The sequence below is a fragment of the Liolophura sinensis genome, chromosome 6 (assembly GCF_032854445.1).
Source record: "Liolophura sinensis isolate JHLJ2023 chromosome 6, CUHK_Ljap_v2, whole genome shotgun sequence".
NCBI lineage: Eukaryota > Metazoa > Mollusca > Polyplacophora > Chitonida > Chitonidae > Liolophura > Liolophura sinensis.
Genome location: NC_088300.1, coordinates 34494689 through 34517995, shown reverse-complemented (window position 1 = coordinate 34517995; position 23307 = coordinate 34494689). Strand labels below are relative to the sequence as shown.

The following is a 23307-nucleotide window of genomic DNA, read 5'->3' as shown; positions in this document are numbered from 1 at the left end:
CAATGTAAAAATAAAGAGATTTACCTCGAAAAAAGCATTCTCATCTGCCTTTTTGGGAGCAGACTGGACGTTTTTGATGGCCTGGACTGACACCACCTCGGCTAGGTCGATGTAGCCCTTACAGTTAGAGTCTTCCATAGCATCATAGTACCTCAGCTGGGGGAACACATGAGAGAGGGACATGTATTTAAAACTTGCTTTTTTCATGTGAAAATATTCAAGACCTACACTACCATTTCATTGCTGAAGCAGGTCAGCTGTACATGCAGCACACAAGTGCAACAATCTCCAGGATTACACCAGTTTCTCATGTGCAAATGAAATTAGCAAGAATATGTTTGATAATCCTAGCTGTTGCTAACTTTGGACGCTCAAGTATTCTGTCGTATTTAGTCTACTTTGTCCATTTAATCCAACAATCAGACACATTTTCATGAACTATGAATGTACCAAGTATGTACAGAAAAAAGCACAAAGGAGTAAGTTAACAAAATGTACCAAAATTTCTCAGCATTTTCACACGCTGATAAGTTGAATTTTTATTAATATTTTGAATAACTCATCTGGTCCTGACAAAACCAACAGAACACATTTTCATGTTCAATATTTCATTTCACAGAAATACTTAAATATGCCATTGTAATATGTGAATGGTAAGAAATTGAGGCACAATAGTTGGGAACAAATAAATTTTGAGACAAACCTTTTAGTAAATGACGACGTTATTGGAGAACGGAGAATAAGCCTTATGTTACTGATCAATGAGCACCCAGTGAAAGCACCTGTTTTAGTAGTTGTTGATAAAACATACTATGAGCCTGAGAAGGTCTGAACAACATTAAATATGTGTTTTACGTGATGAAGACAGAATAGCTTTTATTTTTCTACAACCTGCCAAAATCAGGTGTTGTCATTTCAGCTGTTATCATCATTGTTTACCAGCTTTGTTTACACAGAAAGCGTCCATCTGTTCTGCACCAATTTACTCTGAAATAACTTATTCAGAATTTAGGATTTAGGAAGGAAGTGTTATGGTCTTTATATTCTCCAAGTCAACATCTTCATGTACTGAGGTTTTAAACACATGCATGTAAGGCCATCATTAAAAATGTGTTTGTCAGGCATAACAAAAATGTCTGAAAGAAAAGGGTCATAATGTATTTTTAATGGTATGTCAATTTTTTTTTGTTTTCATTTTTCTTACACTGTTAAAGTGAACGCAAAGTCAGCCATTAAAGCACAATTAATTAATAAAGTAGTATTCCAGAAATGTTATAAAAATATTGTAACAATTCTACACAGCTTATCAACAAAAAAAAAAACAGCAAACAATCGGCAGTACCAATCCATTCATTTGGTGACGCCATTTTGCCATGTTAGAGCTATCTAAAGTGATGTCACAAAACATAGGAGCTCTTTTGTACCATCAATGTGACATTCAGAAAATACGAACAAAAATGCCTGATATCCAACCAAAGAGTATCAGCTCTGTTCCATGTTCAAAGGGCCGATGTTTCCTTTGGTTTGGCGCTCAGTAAGGGCAATGTTCATGGACACAAGCATGGTGTTTTAGCGGCCCTGCTCGTTTTCGTCCTGCATGGGTGTAAGCATTTGGCCTAGCTGGCTGTTCCGACTTCAGGGAATTTACCAAACATAGCAGGATCTTCTGATTGATAACACTGACTCTTTCATTCAGATTTTCGGAAGACATTTTCGTACTTAATCTGACTTTGCTAAGGAAAAATACTGCAAAGTCACAATATTTTTCTTTAGGCAATTACTCTTTTCGAGGCGGTTTTCTTGCCAGCTCACCCTGACAAGTTACAACAGTATCCCGCCCAACATGTACGCACTGTGACACAGGCAGCCTTTCTCAGTTCCCTGCTTATAAATGTGTGGTCCAAAATGCATCAACTTAACACTTAACTAAACTGCAAATCAATTTTATTTGCATATCTGTCTATCCACTATAAGAAACCACACTGACAATCGAGAACTAATAGGGTTTTTGATGTGACAACCAATTATCACATGACGCTTTCAGCGCTAGTGATTGGCCAAGTTCATAGGGGCTTCTACAACATGGCTACTCGGAGTGAATGTTCCATCAGTGCCATATCTCCAATGCTGAACTTAATCTTCTCGGCTTTCAAAACTTTCTACAATTTTTTTTTACATATTTTCCCCTGATAACTGTGTCCTACATCATTTTTTTCTATGCATATAGAGTGGCAGACTTTGTGTTCACTTCAAGTTCTTAAAAAAAAAAAAAAAAGACAAATTTCTGACAGGTTCATGATATGCCTAATGCAGAAGTTTTTAAGGATGGCCAAAGCATACGCTATATATTCCTGTATACCAAAGACTGTTATGGATACAACGCAATTTTTTTTTTCCAAACTGAAAACACAAGATTTCCCCTGAAAGTTCAGGGTTCTAGTACCATAACCTCTAGCACACATGCTTCAACATCATGCCAAAACAGAACCAACCTAATACACATTCTCTACATCCTAGGGCCATTTACAAAACTCACAATTACAACAACAGTTGTAAGTCAATACACATATGACATCAGAATGTCACATTCACTGTTTCAGTATTTATTGTAATTGATTACTGTAACAGCTTGATTGATAACTTGTAACAATTTACAGTATTGACCGCATCTGTGTGTAAACTGTACTTCACAGACAGGTTCGAAAATTTAAATAAAGAATGAAGGCCTTTCCCCATTTTATCGAGGAATTTAAATCACTTTTACTGAAATAATAACAAAGGGTCACTGTGACCTAGATATATTTTAAGCAGCTATAACCTTGACCAATTTTAAATAGTCATGAGCTTGGCCATCATTGAGTAGATATGATTTTGACATCCCCTTAATGACCACAAATTTCGTCCATGATTAAGTTGTTCATTTTCCCAGTTCTGAGAGTTTTACTGATTTTAGAAAAGTGATTTGAAAGGTATTTAGAAGGTAGGATAATATTCAACTGGGAAAGTGTAAATTTTAGCACTAGAAATAATATCTTTTCGCATTTATTGGCTACCAAAAAGCCTCTTTTATGGTCAAATTTTTACGCCATTTAGGGTAAGTTGACTAAGATAGGACCTTGAACTATGTTAAGTAGTATTGACCTTGAACTATGTTGAGTAGCACTGACCTTGGCCAATGTTGAGTTGTGATGACCTCAACCTACATGTACAGTGTAACATCAGAGTAACCCTGGCTGATTCTTAAAAGAGATCTCATGACATAGACAAATACACATGACATCAGGAGGATTGGGTTACGGACGTCAGCAATACACTACCTGATGTTTCATGGCATCCAGAACAAACCAGCGCTGTTTCCAGCCCTTAAGCAAGGCACCTCGCTTGTAGAGATAGCCCTCGTGGGTGCGGTTCTCGCCCACGTTTGAGGAGAACTGGTCGTAGCTCTGTCCCCCTGTACCCATGCTACCATCTGTCGCGCAGGAGTTGGGTTAAAACACAAAACACAGCCCAGTTACTATGTACCCAAGCCAACAGAGCCATACATGGACATAGTATAGCAGCGATGTTAGTATAAAGACAGCCACTCTGACACACCCAGCAAGCTGGCAACAAACACTCAGGGAGCTCTACACAATGGCCAACAAGATATCTTAATAATAAATACAGGTAGTACAAAGTCTTTGTCAACCATATTTAAAAAAGGAGAGACAGATTATGCAAAATCGGAATAATATTTTCATGTGCATAAATAGTTTTGATATAGGGTTATTATTATCTAAATTGTAGATAACACACATAACAAATGACCAATCCAACGCACGTACACACAAGGAACTGGACCGCACATACATGAACAGGTATAGGGCAATTTCAAATTATTAATAGTATTTAATAATATTTAATAATATTAAAGTTCTTCAGACCGAGAAACAAATATGGTAACTAGTAGTGTATTTATTTATTTACTTGATATTTTGTGTTTCACGCCAATGCGGTCACTGTGAGTTCAAGTCCAGCTCATGCTGACTTGCTCTCCGGCCATACATGGGAAGGTCTGCCTACAACCTGCGGATGGTTGTGGGTTCCCCCAGGGCTCTGCCCGGTTTCCACCCACCATAATGCTGGCCACCGTCGTATAAGTGAAGTATTCTTGCATACAGCGTAAAACACCAATCAAATAAATAAATAAATTTTGTGTTTCATTAAATCTCCTCCAAGTAGATGACAAATCTCCTGAGTCAAAGCTGCAGTTCAATTGTAGTATTGTCACAATTTTACTCTTTTACATCATTTTTGTTCATCATTTATTTTTAGACATTTTCAGGAAAATTTCTTTCAAAATGTATGAACTTGAACTGAAAATTCACGTTTCTAAAAAGTACCTATAGTGTGGAAATGTTTGAACAGGTATATACTGTGCAAGAACCGTTAGTTGCGTCAGTGGTAACACTACATATGATCGACTGGAAGGTTACCTGTGGGACTAGATCCTGTGTCTGGCAGGCCGCTACGGGAGAGGTTAGCTGTACTGCTTGCAGGGGGCAGCACCTTGAGCTTTGTGCAGTTCTTGGGGACATAATTGACGCACTTGTCATGACAGTTGTAACCACAGTCAGCACACTGCATCCCTACAGGTGAAACTGTAATCAAACCCCCCAAAAATATATCAAATCTTAAACATTCCAGGAACACAGAAATCATCTGGATATGAATGTAAATACATTGAACAGGATTCTGGTAGATGTTACTAAATGTTCTTATACAGAAAAAGAGTCTTAATAATATATACCACAGATATGATATTACAGCATTGGTCATGTAAATTTCACTTCAATTAGGAAAAACAAGTACATTCAATCTATCTATTACAACGAATGACTATGGCCAAATTCACATTTTTTTTAGCCAAACATTTGTAAGCAGGTAAACTATTCATGAAATTGCAAAATCGTCTTCAACCAGGATTAGAATTTTACCCAGTTACTTTTTGAAGCTTTCATAATACTTTTAAAATATCATTAAAAAAAATTCCCATTATGCATTTTACAAAAATTTTGTGGACAATATGATCATGAATAAAATGTCAACTCGTTCAGGTTAAAGGGATTCAGAATCGCTTGTGATTGGCTGGTAAAAGAGATAGGCTGAGCTGAACTTTAGGTATGGTATATTTATTCAAGTGTCAGGAAAGCTGTGGGGTTTAACCATGACAATCCTGTCTCTACTGTCAGCCAATCAGCGCAGATTCTGTATCCCTTTAAGAAAGCAAACACTTTCCTTATCAGAAAAACTAAAGTGTTAGCATCAGAACGTATCATTTTATGGTCCTTATGAGCTTCTGAAAGTGCTTTTCCAAATTTAAGGTGAAATCAAGTACGTTTTAGATGTAAATTTATAAGAAGTGGAATTACAGTGTGAAACCAGCACAGTTCATCAACATGGGACATAACTCCTCTCAAGACATGATCCCCTACCTGTCTTGACTAGTCCCCAGAGCACATTGGAGCAGTAATCACAGTAAGCCGGCGTAGTGAAGGTGAACACCTCAAAACGATGGGACTGGTTGAACACACGAGCTGCCTCGCCAAGCATTTTGCCTCGTACCAGGATTTCCAGCGTGGAGCGTTTGTGGATAGAGCGTCCGTGAGAACGGATCAGCTGTGTGTTCAGAGAGATCTGGCGGTTCAAAGGTTCGTGTGGGGACTCCAGTTTGTCAAACACAGTCTTCCACTTCCTAGGTAGGTGCCCCAAGTTACTCTCTAACTTACTGATTTTCTGGAGACATTCAGACAAAACAATTTATGAAAGATGATGAACAAATCAGAGAGAAGCTACTTTAAATAGTATGCTAAATTAGAATGCTAAAATTTGGAATGAAACTCATAAATTTGCCAAATGCCTCTCAAATCTTCAGATGTAAAGAGAATGAATAGGCTTTAAGCTTCAAGTAAAGCAGTATAGTTTGCCTTGATCACATTCTAACACATCTGCCAAATGTGTACTTTACATCTGCCAAATTTGTACTTTACATCTGCCAAATGTGTACTTCACAGAGTATGTGCATATACAGGAACGTATATGTAGTGAATTTTTCCCCGCGCGACCCCAACACTGATGTCCAAGAGTAACGTCATAGCGTTCAGCAGCGTTGTTCCTACTGCAGGGAGGATAGGTTGGTACGGCACGGAGTTTAAAAGTGTGAAAACAAACATTAAGATGTCACAAGTTGAAGCCGTGCAATCTATATGTAGGTCAAACAGTTTAACTTAAGGGCAGATTACTTACTCTACACTCGCTGACAGATCTATGTACACTTAGCAAAAGCAAAGTATAAACAACGAAAAGCAACAGCAAAATTCTACATACACATGTTAATTTGTTTGTTTTAATTTTCCACTTAAATTTTGATGACCATGTCCGGTCAAAAACGTCCAGTCTTTATCAATTTATGTCGCTTATAGACAAGCCTTTTCCAACGCCCACATAAAAACCCTGCCTCTTTTTCTCATGTTTGTATGATACACTGAGTGCACTAATATCTGGTGACAGAAGCAATTAAGTGTCGGAAATATCCAAGCCTGCAGGCCTTCATCCAGGGCTACATGTTGTCAGTGATGGCACAAAGCAGTTGAGCTAGCCACTATTGCTAACTGCCATAGCTTCTTGCATAGCGCTTGTCATCTTGTTAGCTAAATATCCTGTACATGACTTCCGTCTGTCTCTCTCTTCATAGTTTTATTTCCACATCTCAACGCTCCTGACTAAAATCTTACTTTAGGAATATCTGAAACTCATCCAACAACCAGCTTGGACATATCACGTGCAAAATGCGGTGTTCTCATTAGTTCTCGACATACCGACCCTGTAGTTCTTTAAAGTGGACTTGACAGAGCGATCGACGCAAGACAGGTGTAATCAAAATAAAGGGGTCAATAGATATCAGTTTGAAAATCAAAAGACAGTAAAAACTAAAAATTAGCATAAAATACATGTGAACCGATGATGTTTTAGAACAGAAATAATGGCTTCATTCACTGCGTATATGGTGTGATAACTGCCGTAAAAACAGAAGCGTCCATTGTTTTAAGACTCGGCCCATGGCCTTGTCCAAAAACAATGGACACTTCCTTTATTATTGCAGTTATCACACAGTATACACAGTGAATGAAGCCATTATTTCTTAATTCAATTATCTTCAAGGCAAAGGTAAGCACAATTTTAGGCCTTGTGTTTCACAAGCAAACATTTTGATTAAGTACTCCATTTTGACAGTAGTCTAAAAGGCAAGGTTAATGGTTCCCCCATCAAGGCTCATACCGTGAAGAGCTCTGTGAATACTGATGGTTGTTGCACGTTGATGTTGTTGTAGCAGCCATTGAGAATTTTCCTCCTGGGGCTATCTGCCCCTTCCTGTTCCTCCACCAGCTGGAGTTCCTTGTAGGCCAGCTCTATGTCATACGCTGGGCCATGTGCCAAGTCCTCCGTCAAGTAGTAGTCCCAAATCTTCAGGTTGGAGATATTAGAGTATGGCCTTAGCACCTAGTAAACAGAAAAGTTAAATACACTGAATTTTACACTCAATGATAAAAAGTCTCAAACAATAGTTACTTTTTCGGTTATGTTTTTTTGGAAGATGGCCTGAATATGTTTCATTTTTTGCTTTCCTCATTGGTTTACTTTTCCCTTCTAGGTTACATATCCATATTCTATTTAATATTTTACATGTGATGTCTTGTGTAAGTCATTATCTTACTTCACATTCCAGTCCAGTCTGTTTAATCTCTATTTGAGTACCTAAATCTTCAACTCGGAAGATGACAATTCTCCCTGAAATATTATGGCCATTCACAGTTGTCTCACAGATGAATTTGGGATAACTATAAACTGCTGTCTACTGCCTTACCATTTCTTGGTCACGGGTACTGTAGTGGAAGTTGAAGAAGATGGGCGACTTGCGCCGGTGCTTGTCTACATACTCCCACAGGGACGTGCCGTGACTGGTCGTGTGTTTGGGTGTAAACCCCGCCTCCTCGTCGCTCGTTGTCAACTTCCCTTTCTTCTCCTCTAATAGCCAGCCTGCTTCCATCCGCTCGAACTCGTTGTCCAACATGAACGTTCGGAAACGATTGGACACATAATGGTAAGCCATGAACTTGATGAAGTACTGATTGAACTCAAATGAGCAAGGGAACTGAGAGTGAATCTGAAAATATATCAACAAAAATATATGAAAAAAACAAACAAACAATTTTTGACAGTCCTTTCATAGTGAATAAGCCACTGTAAATTCATTTATAGCTGACAAAAAAATAAATTGTCAATGAACTCCTATTTTTATATTATGGCATGGAGCAGTTTTACGACACTCAAAATAAAAAGGATAACACTCTTCAATGACAGGGATAGTACAGTAGCCCCAAAACCCTGAACTCTGTTGTATTCATTGTCCTCTTTTTCATTGAACATTTTTCCTCTACGTGAATATCTTGATCTAACCAATGTTAAAAACGCCTCTGTGAGTACTAGATGCCATTTACCTGACACCTGACAATTAGGATAAAAAGGTTGTTAAATATGGATTGTAAGAAATGTCATAACTGCAGATGTCAACGTCAGGTTTTGGCTTCCCTTCACGATCTGAGCATTGTGACATTCTAATGGTGGAGCAATAATATTTGTGTTTTATTTATTTATTTATTTATTAGAATTCAAAACTGTAGTCAAGAATCTTTTACGACAATAGTCATTTTTGTAAAGAGAACAATACTAAGCACTGTCATTTGTTGCCCAAGAAACAAAAGCAATCATCTGGTGAAATCTTCTCTTTTATTGGATCACCAAGACTTGCCTGCAGTATTGCTGAAAGTGGCAATAACTGATAAACATTCATTCATTCATTCTTTACTGGACATAAAAGTGGCTCTAAGCTGTACCCATTCATTCCTTATTAAACTTGTTCGCATTTCATATTTCTGCATTTAATATGATTATACATTGGCGTGTAAGGAAAGGCTAAATAACACACAGCCTTCGTAAAAGCATTTTCTCCTGATTCCTACCTGATGGACTACATCCAGGAACTGTAGGAAGATAGGAGCGAAGCCACTGGCCTGGTTAGCGGCAGTCTGATTACTGCGGTGAGTGAAGCGGTGACCAAACGCCAGCCATTCCTTCTCTATCAGCACTTTGAAGCCCTCTATCGTCCGGTAGAATGGGTCCATTAGCAGCTCAGCAACCGACACCACCTACAGCAGTAAATTAATGGACTTCCAGACTTTAACCAACAAAAGTTATTGATACTGTAAATCTGTTCGACCTCTAAAGCCCTTTTTCCAGTGGAATGCATGCATACAGGCAATTAAAACGATAAAATGCCAAACTATTTCTCTACCCTCCATATTTCTCTCAGAATGTTACAAAATACTGGTCATAAGAGGCCTTTGAAAACGTTGTAGAATTAGGGTATTTTGTTCTGGTGTTAAATATTAAATTCAAGAGATTTTCATGTGTATGGCAGTACTTGGATTCATGCCTGGATGAAATCGGAGTACCTGGATTTGTCCACCTTCCTTCACCAGATACAGCGCACATCCCGTGACTAACCAACATTTGTATTTGAAGAGTACATGTGAAATGTACAATGACTGACAATACCTAATCTTATGACATTTTTTTGTGAATGTTATCATTTTGATGAGCACAAGAAACTTAACAGAATAATGGCATTGTCCAGCTTTCCATAAGGGGAAACAGATATTATAACTCATAAAACAGCAGACCTCTACTTATATGAATAAAAATACCAGTGATTTCAATAGCAACATGAGAAGTTAGCATGAGTAATCATAGCTGGTTTCATTATGTAAGTAGACGGCACTGCTGTTTTGTGTGAGTTACAAGGTTTTGCATCCCTTTTTGGAGGGCCAGAGAACCCCATTACGTTGTTTACTTAATTCTGTATTGATTTACACAATGAAGGTGATTTATTAAGTGATTCAGCCTGCTTTAGAACAGGAAACCCATTTGTTTCCCTGCTATGACTCACTGGTGAGAATGTGACCGTTTACCTGTGTAGTGATGTCCCATCCATCCTCCAGACAGATCATCACAGACGAGCCCTGAACGTCTATCAGGTCCACTGTTGCTCCAGCCAGCTGCAAGATGTTCTGGATCTGTGGGGAAAACAGGAAAATATGAATAAAAAAAAAACCACAAAAAAAACCCATAAACGTCCAAATTCATAAGGCTTTCACAAATTAAAAGTAATTCTAGAAAATGTCCTAAACACTAAAGCAGCCATTTGAGGTGTTCTCTAACTAAACTACAAGCAATAGTGTAGTGTACATATACATGTTCACAACATAATCTACATGGTCCCAGAGCCACATCTTCACAAATAACCTCTTTTATTCACATAAATCATGTTTATCTTACAGATTCTCTCACACTGCTTCTTTGAGAGATGAGCACAAGCTAACCACACCTTTTCTGCCACTACATGTGTACAAGTAACTATACTACCTGAAGCAACCACTCTGACTCATCCACTGCCTTGTAGAAGCCTGCCTCAGCAGAGGGGAGAGGGGCGCTGGGCACGCACGCCCTCATTAGCTTCTTGAAACTGGTCTTCACATGTCGCACATCATAAAAGTCCACCGGAATGAAGTCACATTTGGGGAAAGACTCCACCTTAATACCCTGTAAGGGGACATGAGTGAAGTAGAGCCTGACTGATGGGGGACACTATTGGTCACTTTACAAAAAAAGACTGCAGCATAGCCCTTCCTGACTATGTACATGTACAGTGAGTAAATTTTCAGAGATGTTATCTTTTATTTTTTTGTTTTTAGGTTGGAGTCTCTTTTGGAGTGCACTCATTTCTCTAATTTTTTTTTTATTCAAACTTCAAAATCTGCCTTAAAAAGAATGTGTACACCTTGCATTCTGAGGAGATAACACAGGTTCTTACCAAATCTGCCATCTCTAGTAATAACATTATCCTTATCAAAGACTTACTACTAGCTAGATTTACCCAATGTTATCTACAGAAGTAATAAAAAAAACACATACATGTACTACTGACAATTCAGCTACCTTAATTCCTCAACCTTTTCACATTTAAAACAGCAACTTTCAGCGCAATTTATGCACATTTTTCATTTCATTTTGAAAACAAAACTACGCTGGTTTGGCCGATTTCAGGGCTCAAAAAAAAAAGTATAATTTTAACAGTCTACACAAACTAATTCCTTCAGAATATGCTTAAATAAACACTTTGCAAACACGTGAAAAGGTTGAAGAATTACAGTAAATACACACACTTATATAGCAGAAAATTATACAAAGTCAGTTTCTAACTAAAGCTCGGCATTAAAGATTAAAAAGCTATATACTGTACCTTCATCTGTGTTTTCTCTCCCAACACATAGAGGGAGAATTTATTAAGTCCCTGTACTGAGTTGTTGACAAAGTCACCCTTAGGGTCAACGCTGCCATTCTGATGGGAGACGCGTTTACTGCTCGACTCCAAACTTGATGTGGACAGACGTGATTTGTCCTTAAAACTTCCTATCCTACCCAAAGCTGAAATAGCACCACCAAACTTACAGGTTAGTCATTTCATTTTAATTCATCCACTTCATATACTATTGTAAGTACATATAACAGGTAATGGTTTCTACGGCAACAACAGATATAATATCTAAAAGAAGTATGTACATGTACAATGCGAACCTATAAATAACTAATATTGAAATAACATTCACATCAAAGAAGGTAACTTCTATGTCAATACATGTAATTGTATTAATTCTGTCCAAAATTCATGCATCTTAGACTAGTACATTGTTAGCTACGTATAACGCCTGAACCATACATGTACATACACATTACAAAAATATTACTTCTTATTATTTCTTATTACATAATGTATATATAAGAAAAGTACATATTTAAATACAAAATACTGATGAAAAGCCAAAAAAAAAAATCACATTTAAGTATTTAAACACTTTCACATCATAAGAAAAACATCGGTTAGTATTAAAGTAATATAATTTAATGATGAAAATCAATCTGACACTCAGCCAGGGAGCTGTTTTTGAAGCATATTGGAGTCATGCAAGCATCCTTTTTGTTATGGGTACAGTTGTTTATTTCATTCCAGGAAAATGTGGAGTGACAAATAACCTGATATTTTCAGAAAGACTAAAAGATGTGAACTATGACCAACGAAGAAGTGTGAAAAGATAACAGTATATCCCCAAAAGGAACCCACTGCCGAAAAGTACAACAGCAGATAATTTTACTACCAGACACCATTCATATCATGGACTCAAAAAATATGCTCAGGTAAACAACATAATCAGCATTATTTTGCTTCTCCATACCTTTTTTTTTCAAGTTATTTTTTATTTAATGAAAATAAAAGAAAAACCGTGACAAAATCAAACTTTTTTCATAAACATTTTGACCAACCCCACCATTCCAACTTTGCCTACCCTGAACAATATTTTTCAACCATTCTCCGTCTGTGGAGGACTGTCCTGTTTGGAATGATAAACAAAACAGATATGTGTATAAACTGTTCTTGTATGTTAAATCGGGTTAACCATGCCAGATTTGAACTCATAAATCCATTAGTGAAAGGTCAAAATGGATGCAAAGTTCAGTCATCCCTCACCATGATACAAGTGTCAATGTGTTACTACTCCTGACATAAACATAATGTCATTTGTAACTGTATCTGATATTTTCACTACCCTCAATGTTTCATAAAATGTACTAAAAACAGAACATAAACAAACTGGGAGACAGAGTCCCTCCATACCTTGCAAAACAATATCGAAAAAATAGTAAACAAAACTGTTCAGTTGATTTTTGAAAGCCATAATGAACTGCTCATTTTACTTGTAAAAGCCAAATCTTTTGACTTCTTGCAGAAATTCAATCATATCTGAAATGTTCAATTTTGCATACATTTTTGCTTGTACATTTTTCACAGGCAATACATGCAAGGTTGCCTGCCCACTTTTTTGTTTTTATACAGATTATTTACAGGTACTTTTGTTACCAAAGAACCACATTAACATTGGATCATTCTTTAATCCCTAATTCTTCTACACATTATTTTACTCAAAAAGGGGCATGGCACTGAGGAGAATTGTTTGGGGGTAGCGCAGTGCTGGAAATCCGGGCATGGCGCTGCATCACGCCAAATAACGCTAGCTAGGTGCCTGTTTTAGCAGTGAAAATTCCTGATGTTTTATATTGTATATGATACCCCAACCTGAGACTAACATAATATACGTTCCGTTAGTCCCAACCCTAAATAAATCCCAAAAGCAACCTGCTGTACAGGTTGAGATATCAACTCCTATCATCAGAGATTAAAATCAAATTTCATAAAATGCTTGAACCAGTGTTTTCGGAAAGCAATCAGAGTTTGTTGTGAGCTGAATATGTTACTTTAGTACAGAAAATGCAGAAAATGTGCCTAGTAATGCATTTCTTGAATAGTCTTGACATTAACTTGATTTTGAATGCTAAAATATACACAAACCATCTTAAACTCATAACAAACACACCAACACACACTCAAAAAAAAAAAAAGGATTAACTTAATATATACATACACAGTCAACATAAAATTATGAACAGGGTGTCCACAAAGGGCAACAATATTACTGAAGACTGACAAAATTAGGTTGGGTGAACAGAGGATTGATCAGGGCGTCCAATAAGACGGTTAAATAAACTGAAATAAACTGAAGACTCAGTTTTCATTCCGGATAAATTATCAAGTCAGGCAGAAGTAGATCATTCCAAATCAGGGGGGATCGCATTCACTTTTACACAAGTTTTTCAGCATTTTCACACAAAATGAAACACAAAACCTCCACAAATCACCTACAATTTCATAAAAAATTTTCACTGACTGGCCACCTCATTGTACTAAGTTGATGTGAAATACCAATACATAACTTCCCAGGGTATTTCACCACCTACTCGTCCTTCTGTACTGCAGCATACAGCATGGCAATGAGGTGGGGAAAATTTTCACAAAATTGCAAGTGATTTACTATAAATCTACACTGCGGGATCAAAAAAGAGAATTGAAGCAATTAACAAAGCGGTATCATAGTTATATTTGAAGGAGTTCAAATTTTGTGAGTGGTATTATAAAGCTGACAACCACATGTAGCATGATAACTGGACAAGGTTTTCCAATGGAAGGCAACATCTTCGTCTCACACTGGTTTATACAACATTTTAATGTGGTCACTACTGCTGTTCTTAATAGCACTAGTACTGACTGCATCAAAATGTTGCAATAAACTGACAAAGTGGCACCAGTTATCCAGCAGAAAACCTGTCCAGGTCTCGTCCTACAAGGCAGGTGCTGTAAGTGCTTTTTGTGTGAAAAAATTGAAGAACTATATGGAACACAAGCACTGGGTATCTTCAGGCATTAAATTCTCCTAAACAGAAAATTTCAAGTTGAACGCTTATCTGAAGCACCTCAAATAATTAAGAACTTGAGATCCATTTAATGCCTCTGACTTTATTCATACCCAACTTCTAAATGTCACTTATAAATATGAATTTCAACCCCCAGCATCATAGTACAAGAAACCCTGTGCTTTGTTCCGACATTTATCACAACAACGCAGTCAGATGACTAACAGAGCATTCCACCACGAGCAGGAATTACTTTGATATGGCCACCAGTGAGAATGACGAGTCCTTCTAGTCCGCTCCGATACAAGTGTCATTGTTACTGGAAAAATGGGGTCAAAGTGAGGTTAAAACCTAATCTCTTAGGTGTCACTACAGGAACTACCTCTCCATCCAGCATACATATGTACATGGATCTATGTAGTGCACTCAAACAGTGTATAGCCGTGTACACATACGGATCACATGTTCAAATTTGGTTTTCTGCTACCATACCATGCAGGTCCTTTTACTTCCTAAAGCTAACCTAATCTTAATAGTCTAAAATCATCTTCATTTCCACGGAGATTATGACAGACATCATTTTTATAGGCTTACATGTACAGATACATCATCCTATTAATTTAATCTCACAAATTCAGAAAAAGAAACATCTGCCTGGAAAACATTTTTCTTATAACAATCATGTATCTACATGTGCTGTGTTCAATTCTGTGATAATTATCTCTGGTTAATACAGAGATAATATGGATACTCCAATGGCTTTGTGGACTGGAACCATTATTAAGATACAAAAAAATATTATCCCACATATCATTTACCTGTATGTACCATACAATTATTTACCTACACACACCTACACCTATTTACTTTGTGAGGTAATGCAAAATGTGTACACATTAAACATTCCAAACTGTGTTTCCCAATCTAAACAAGTTCTTTCTATCATATATATCGTTTTGGTTCAAAGGTGTGCCCATGTGTGATGCAGTTTTGATAATGTTATCAACCCTTTCAATGCTAATCTATTTCAGAAGCTGCAGAGTTATACATGTATGTTGCATTAACAAAGTGCTTAAGGCATCTGGTGATTTTGTATCCTGTGGAGAGTAAAAATAATAGAGAGGCAACATCAACTAAATTTTGTGTTTTATGGGTGAGCCATCACCCAAAAATTCCCCATATAACATAAAATAATATTAAAAAGCTGACTTTTCATATTGTCCAATCATGATTTTTCTGCTTTTCAAGACTTTCAGATCTTGTAAATATGCCTTCCAACAGGAAAAAATTTTGACAAAACCAGTCACACATTTTCCACAAATTAGATGATCTTTCAATTTTATTTTTATATCTTCCTCTGACACTGAAAAGAGATTCATTCTACCAATAAAACAGAAATTTATATTGATGTGACCGAAACTAAAAATAAAATACGAGGAAAAGTAGACACAGTACTTGAAGAGCAAGTTTTACTTATTTACATGGGGGTAGGTCACACTAAGGGGAGATAACTCTGCATCCTCACAGCTACAAGTAACTGCCACCAGTTGTAAAGAGCAGGTCCCAGTTTCACAAGACTTTGTTTTTCTTTAATATCTCGATGTCTGAAAAGTCTAAAAAGGCAACATAATGTTTTAAAAAATGATACACAAAGTCTTGTCAAACTGGAAACAGGGCCATACTTCTCGCAGATCACAAAAAAAAGACAAACTATGTGTAAAAAGTCGATAACTAAATAAATCAGCAAAAATTTTAGACTCCAGGCTGACCTAGATCGAGATTTTATCACGAAATCCTTGAAACCTGATCATTAAGATCGAAACTTAATACAGACTGCGATGTGAACCTAACGGTGTCTTTGAGAAGTTGACCCATATTAGATGTATTAAGCAGGTGCGGGGTTGCCTGATCACATACATGAGCCGCCTTTGCCGCCACTGGATCGCAGGCTGTCCATAGCGCGGCGGAACATGTTACGACGGGCAGTGTTGGGCGTGGCTGCCACTTCAAACTCCAGCTCACTGCTGTCTGCTGGAAAGCCAATATAAAGGGAGGATTGCGCATTGGAAATAAAACTCAAGGGAGATAATTGCTGTGGATCTTGGTCAATGTGCAATGCTGGCTCAACTTCACAAATATTTCAATAAAAGTTTTCAAACTGTAACTGATTATGTGACTCATTGTACAGAGTACATAATCAATGTAGAAATTTGCAGTTAAAAGACAAATTCTTATGACATAATTCACTAATGCAATAATAATAAGCATTTCTTACCACTGACCAAGATCTCAAAAATAATACATAATGAAGGATGGAGGGTAAAGGGATGAGTAAGCAAAGTGGTGGTGGGCATGAGAATTGAGGGTGTGAGGGATGGAGGAAAGGGGTGTCATTGTTCCTGCATTAAAAGGCATACAATTAAAGCTTGAACAAACCACAGGTCCTAAGGTAGAAAAAACTGTGCTTAGCAAGATGAATTGAGGCAATAAAGAAAAGCAAAAAAAAAAACAAAAAACATATGACTGCACTACTCACAAATTTTAGTCCACGTTTTTTTGGAATGTTTTAAGCATTGATAATTACAAGTTTTGGTAGATAAAAACCTGTTAAAAGTCTGTCAAAATTTTTCATGTTTTAAATGGAAAATATAAGTAGATGTTCTGTTTTCAGTATTATGCACTGTGTTGGCACTGAGTTGGCACTGTGTGCGTAAAACTGAACACAGCCACTGGATACCACTAAATTCTGCTAGCAATCTGATCACAATGTGATTTCACAGAAAACAACTTGTACACTTGTGACAACTTATGTGTGTATTACTAACCTACTAGTAATACCCACTGTAACAGTCACTGGGTGTGGTGGTGTGGCTCTTTTTACATGTCAACCATACGATGTAAGGTAAAGATTTAAATTTTTGGCAAGTTCTTTAATTGCTTTTTTTTGTCTTGTTTCTTTTCAGTGATTTCATGGGAAAAAAAATGATTTACTGACTATTCATGGATGGTTTTTAAAAAGCAAAAACAACAAAAAAGCTGCCTCTAAATGACTACATTGGCTCATTAGTGCCTTTGGCTCACTAGTACATTAAGCTCACTAATACATGATGATACATACTTGACACTTATAATAATGCTCTGAACATGTGCCAACCAGCGATATTTACTACACCTACACAAATGGCAACAACGTTATACATTTACTAGTTTTTTTACATGTACATGTTTAGCCTGAAAACCTTTAACGTCATGCCACATATTACTTGTCTTTGACAATTAAGTGTTACTCTAAACGTGACACAATGGAGTACTATAACGACTTCTAAGATCAATTTTATCATGATGCAACAGTATTGCACCGCACTCTGCACAAAGACGGAAAGAAATGATTGATCCTAGGGCATTCAATAAGGATAACAGCAAAAAATTTTGAAGGTGATGTACTTTAAAATGTTATATGATACATTTGTGGCTATGTGACAACTTTCTAGAGTGTCTGTACATTTGCACACACTTAAAGCTCACAATATATTGAAGACAATATGACTAAACAAAGTCACCTGGAGATCTTAAACTGGCAACTGTAGAGAAGAGAGAGGGAGAGTTGAGAGAGTGGAGTCATACTGGATACACAGTACATGGGCCCATCATTTAAACTATGTCTGCTGGGCATAATCTGAATGACCCTGCAAAAAAAGGCCCTTACCTTTTATTGGCATTTTCACGAAACTCTGCTTTTTCTTTCTGAATACAATTTTTTTTTTCATTAATCAGAAATAACGAATAAGAATTTCCAACTAAAGCACCCTATAGTTTGTGACAGGGTCACATTATGCCCCACAAAAACTTTTTAAGGATGGCCCAAGATATATATACATGGTTCATTCATAGACTGTCAAGGCTGAATCCCACTGAAGGACATAAATTATTTCATGACTAAATTTCGCTTTTTTTTTTAGGGGTAAATAAATGTATTAAAATATTACTTTTGGTGCTAAAATTTACAATTCCAAGAGGATACCATACCATGTGGGGATTGAGTCTCAACACGCTTAAAGTCCATGCAGATATAGAGAATACAACACAGATGATACAATATCTTGGATATATAGATCTCCACCAATGTAAACACAAAATGTGCCTGTGGAACACATCATGGATACATGTACAGATGAAAATGTCTAAAATCACCAGAATGTAACAACTCCTGCCCATTCCCTATGTCCTTAAATGCATTTTGACAATTTTCTTTCATGTTATAAATTTACATAAACTAATGCTTGCCGCCTGATTTATAGTGACGATCCTTAAGACAGTAGATACTGACATATGTATTGTTCAAACAACTGACAGTGTGAATAATAAACTAGTTAAAATAAACTGTAACTCTGAAATTAGAACATCCAATAGTTTTTGGTAGCATAAGTAGCACACGGAAAATACACCTCAACACTTTAATTAATTCCTCTATATATAATGCAAAGTTGCATAATTAAAAGAAGTGAATTGTATTTGGTTTTCCAAGCAAGAGTAAAAATAATTTTACTATATGTATCTCTAAATATGGCTGAGCAGGAAGCTAGAGATCTTGGAAAATATTAAAAACACTTTCCCCACATTTAACTTTTCAGTGGGTAACCACATTCTAACAAGGCACATTCTGTGATGACATTCCTGAAGACCTTTTACTGAATAATGAAAATCTATGAGATGACAGCCTTAAAAATACTTATACATCAACCCCAGGCAAGCTTATCATGATACAGCTTTGGTGACAATATTCAGGACATACTGATATGTTCAGAAAGAGACAACAACTACATCATTTCAGGATAATGAGAAGGAGAGTTCATATAAGGGAGGTAATACGTACTGCGAGATTTGCCTTTGCTGATGGCTCGTGAGAAGGCGCTCCTGCGGATGGTGTCTGGCGTCTCGGGTATGTTGAGTGGGTCAGACGCTCCTGCCATCATCAGCGAGTCAAGACTGGTCAAGGAATCGCTGTATGATGAGGAATATGTCCGCTGACTGTACGGTGTGACGTTTACCAAACTACGGAAGTACTTTTCCTGTTCAATGCTTGAACCCGATGTTTGTTCTCCACTTGTAGGTGCTATTCAAAAGAGTTAAATCAATGATTTTCAAGGATACTTCCACTACAGAAAGCTAACAAATGCACTGACAATTTATAGGATCAATTTTCAACTATAACTACAAAGCAGTTTCGGCCAGGGTCCACCACGTTTGTTGTTGTAGATATCATGGTACACTGTCAAATGGGAGACAGCTTAACTACATCTAAACGCACAACGGCTTTGGGAAGTCATTGACAGTGCAGCTGAAACGAGCACGTCAAAATATTATATATATCTGTCCGGATGCGGTCTCACTTAATGTTAAGGCCATAGCATTACACATGTAATTTCATAAACAAAACAGTAGTGTCATTTAAACACTTCTAGCGAGCTAACTATTAACCACAGCACGCATCCGTTGGCAGGCTGCAGAAATAGCATGTCTTGGGCTACAATTTGGTGCAAGTTTTACATTTTCTAGCTCCATAGTTCTCAAGTCACAGGTCACTGAAATTACGTCACTAAATTTTAGTTTTTAGACTATACCTCAAAAAGTTACAAAAATACACAAAAAATAAAAGCTGATTCGGAATTAGTGGCTGGAAATACATCAAAAATACTTTTAAAAAATTTCAAAACTAGTTGTGACGTCACAATTTCAACCAATGGTGAGCTTCCAAAGTTTTTACCGGAAGTCAATGAACTTACTGTAACTACCAATCGTGTACCTGCATATCAAATTTCAAAACTATCCGTTCAGTAGTTTTCGAGAAGCAGATGTTTCAACGATTTCATATAAATACCAATATGGCCGCCAACCACGCCACATAAAAAAATCGGGCTCCACAGAGCACAACTTGAGGTATTGGGGAATTTCACTGCAAATTTCAAGTCAATCGGTCAAACGGTCTAGGTTGTATGTTCCTCACAAATCGGTGGAATAATGATTAATAACAATCCAACGATTTCAACAGGTGAAGCCCTGGCCCATCCAACCAATGTTGTTTTCTTTCCCAAATCAAGTTAAAAATGTGCATAAATTGCATTGAAGTTACTGTATCATATGCGAAAAGATTAAGGAAATAGGGTAGTAAAAAACTGCTTTTCAAATCCGTTTACGCAGTGAAGAATTTTTGTTAATAAACTGTTAATGTACACCAGCAAACCCAATCCCCATCCCAAATTTCTCCTCCCTGTTCCCCTTCCAACGAAACTGCTCTAACTGAACCATTTCAGTACTCACAAAATCAGTTAAGTAAAATTTATACAACTTAACACAAAAAAGAATGAAGAAATAAACAGACTTGTGGCTGTCTGGTGTTTGATCATTCCCATCAGGCCTCGGCTGTGGAAACCACTCGCTCGTAACAACAACGCTTTCGTTCTGGGATGGCGCCACGTTATCACTGGGAATCTGAAACACATTAATGAATTTACCTCGGGATTCAAGTGAAGTTCTGAAGAAAGGACAGATTAATACTCTAACCTGCACATACAAAAATGCAGGTGTACACTGTAAGGAAGTTTATTTTTGCAAATAACAGTAAAATTCTTTAATTTTATCCTTTTACATGCATCTGGATACTTAATTTTTTAATATCTTTCAGCAGTACCATGTACTAAAGAAGAGTAATTTTATTTTAGTTCATGCAAGCCTATGTAATTGTTGGAAAAAAAAGGCACAGACTAACTGACATCACCTTCTCAAGATCTTTGCGACACCACTGGGGTGCAAGGTAAATGCTGAGTAGTAGTGAAAACTTGTCAAGCTAAATTAAAGAGAGTCACATTGTGGCATCTTAACACCTTCTTGAAAAAAAGTTCTTCTTCAGTATTAAGGCACTACTTTCTTTTCCACTAGAACTTGTAAACAAAGAGACCAACCTGCACTGCCTGTTACAGCGTGAGAATTTCCTAATACTGTCATCTGTGACGGGACTGAGGTACAACTAGCAGAGCTGGGTAGCTAAAGACAATGAAAGTGGTTTAGAGAAAAAGTAGAAAGTTAGAAACATTCATTTACTTAATTTATTAGGGTTGAAGGCCATTTTATTTAGACATTTTTACAGCTTTCATCATCTACAGTCTCCAGTGACAATCTGAGCATTATTTGGAAGGAAGAAATGTTCCCCCTGAATAATAAATCATTATATTACTTTTAATCAAAAAAACATCAGACAATATGAAGCTTAAACGGTCAACAAGCCTTAGCATTTCAAGTAGAGTAGTACTATGAAAGAATACATCAATCCATATAAAAAAAAGAAAATCATAATCTCAGATTAATAGTTCTCACACTCTAAAAATATTGACCTAGATACAGCAAAGCTGGCGCTGGAAGCCAATGCCAAGGACAATTGCTTGTGACATGATAAAAACCATTTTGAAGGCATGAGCATTCTCTAATTAACCAAAACTTATTGTTACAAAAAGTTTGTCAAATAGAAAAAGGCCTCCTAATCCGTCATTGATGGCTGTCACACGGTGATAGTGTTGGCTGGGTTTATACTTCTGGACACAGCAAAGTTGGCATTAACCACAGTGATCCTGAACTGGTCACTGCGTGAGCGCGAGCTGTTGGTGGGGATGCAGCCCAAGTCGAGCCTCCATAGTCCTTGTACCTAGCCTCTCCATCAGTCTTTCCAGGTTCTTAGGGTCAGCAGTTAGAGTGTAGCTGAACTCGGCCTCATCGATGACTGCAATTAACAAGTTTTGGGTCATCAAGATATGCCTGTCATGGGAGAGTGAATAACAGATGGTGCAATCTGGCTAAGTGTTGATGATGATATTATACAGGATCAAAATCCTATTTCAAACTATTTTTGATTTATTTACTTGATTTTTAAAAGTCACACTCAAGAAATTGCTTCTTCAAGAAATTGCTTCTATATGGTGGATCATAGATGTCAATTTTATGCCTTAAGGAAAACGAAATACCCCTCGCAAATCACCGAACTTTGGCAAATTACTGACTAAATTTTCCCATGTGTGCACACAATAATAAAATACGGGTGGTCTATAATAAGTATTAGACTGCACAAACAGTAATACCAGCATCCCCATGGCCCCATGAAGACAGATACAGCACAGAATGTAAAAATTTCCTGGGTGTAACATGCCAGGTTTTGAACCCACACTGCGTGTGTCCTTGTCACAATCTGTATATCCTCATAAGAGCATATCTTTGACACTACCTACTTACTTGAGAGATCATCATCAAACAATTCACTCTTGGGACGATCTGATTCGCTGTCAGAATTCCGTGGGGACAGCGTTTTCCTCATCATGGGGGTGTGGGTAGTACATATTTGTCTTTCCTCGCTGACTGCTTGGACTTTATCCCAGCCTTTCTGGCTGTTTTGATGATGGTTTTCTTTGCAAATTGTCTGGAAGAAAAAAGTGTTGAATTGTGTCAGTCGGAGAAAACTAATTCTTCTTTGCAAAGCTAGTCATGCAGCGTGTCTACATGTTTGTGGACTTGAACTTTTTCCAACACATTTGCAGGAGACAACCTCTAAATCGGAGGGGCTACAATGGCGGAGGTCTCACCCAAGATTTAAGGTCATAACCTGATGAATGAGATACTACAATCTGAGTGGCTGAAGTCTTACTCAAGATTTACAGTCATAACCTGATGATATGAGGTACTACATTCTGAGTGGCTGAAGTCTTACTCAAGATTTAAGGTCATAACCTGAAGAATGAGGTACTACAATCAGAGTGGCTGAAGTCCTACTCAAGATTTAAGGTCATAACCTGACGAATTAGGTAC

General features: G+C 37.2%; 1 protein-coding gene across 1 annotated transcript in view; it reads right to left on the bottom strand.

The window, feature by feature from the left end:
- The window catches only part of LOC135467907 (myotubularin-related protein 13-like), a 102845-nt gene that overhangs the window by 4455 nt on the left and 75083 nt on the right, over positions 1-23307 (bottom strand). Inside the window, 19 exon segments of the mRNA XM_064745830.1 lie at positions 25-156; positions 3318-3469; positions 4476-4640; positions 5475-5775; positions 7318-7539; positions 7904-8203; positions 9060-9245; positions 10068-10172; positions 10522-10698; positions 11399-11583; positions 14714-14779; positions 16378-16491; positions 19334-19573; positions 20840-20949; positions 21420-21473; positions 22017-22142; positions 22144-22231; positions 22738-22821; positions 22824-22921. Of these exon segments, the coding sequence (XP_064601900.1) occupies positions 25-156; positions 3318-3469; positions 4476-4640; positions 5475-5775; positions 7318-7539; positions 7904-8203; positions 9060-9245; positions 10068-10172; positions 10522-10698; positions 11399-11583; positions 14714-14779; positions 16378-16491; positions 19334-19573; positions 20840-20949; positions 21420-21473; positions 22017-22142; positions 22144-22231; positions 22738-22821; positions 22824-22921 (2905 nt within the window).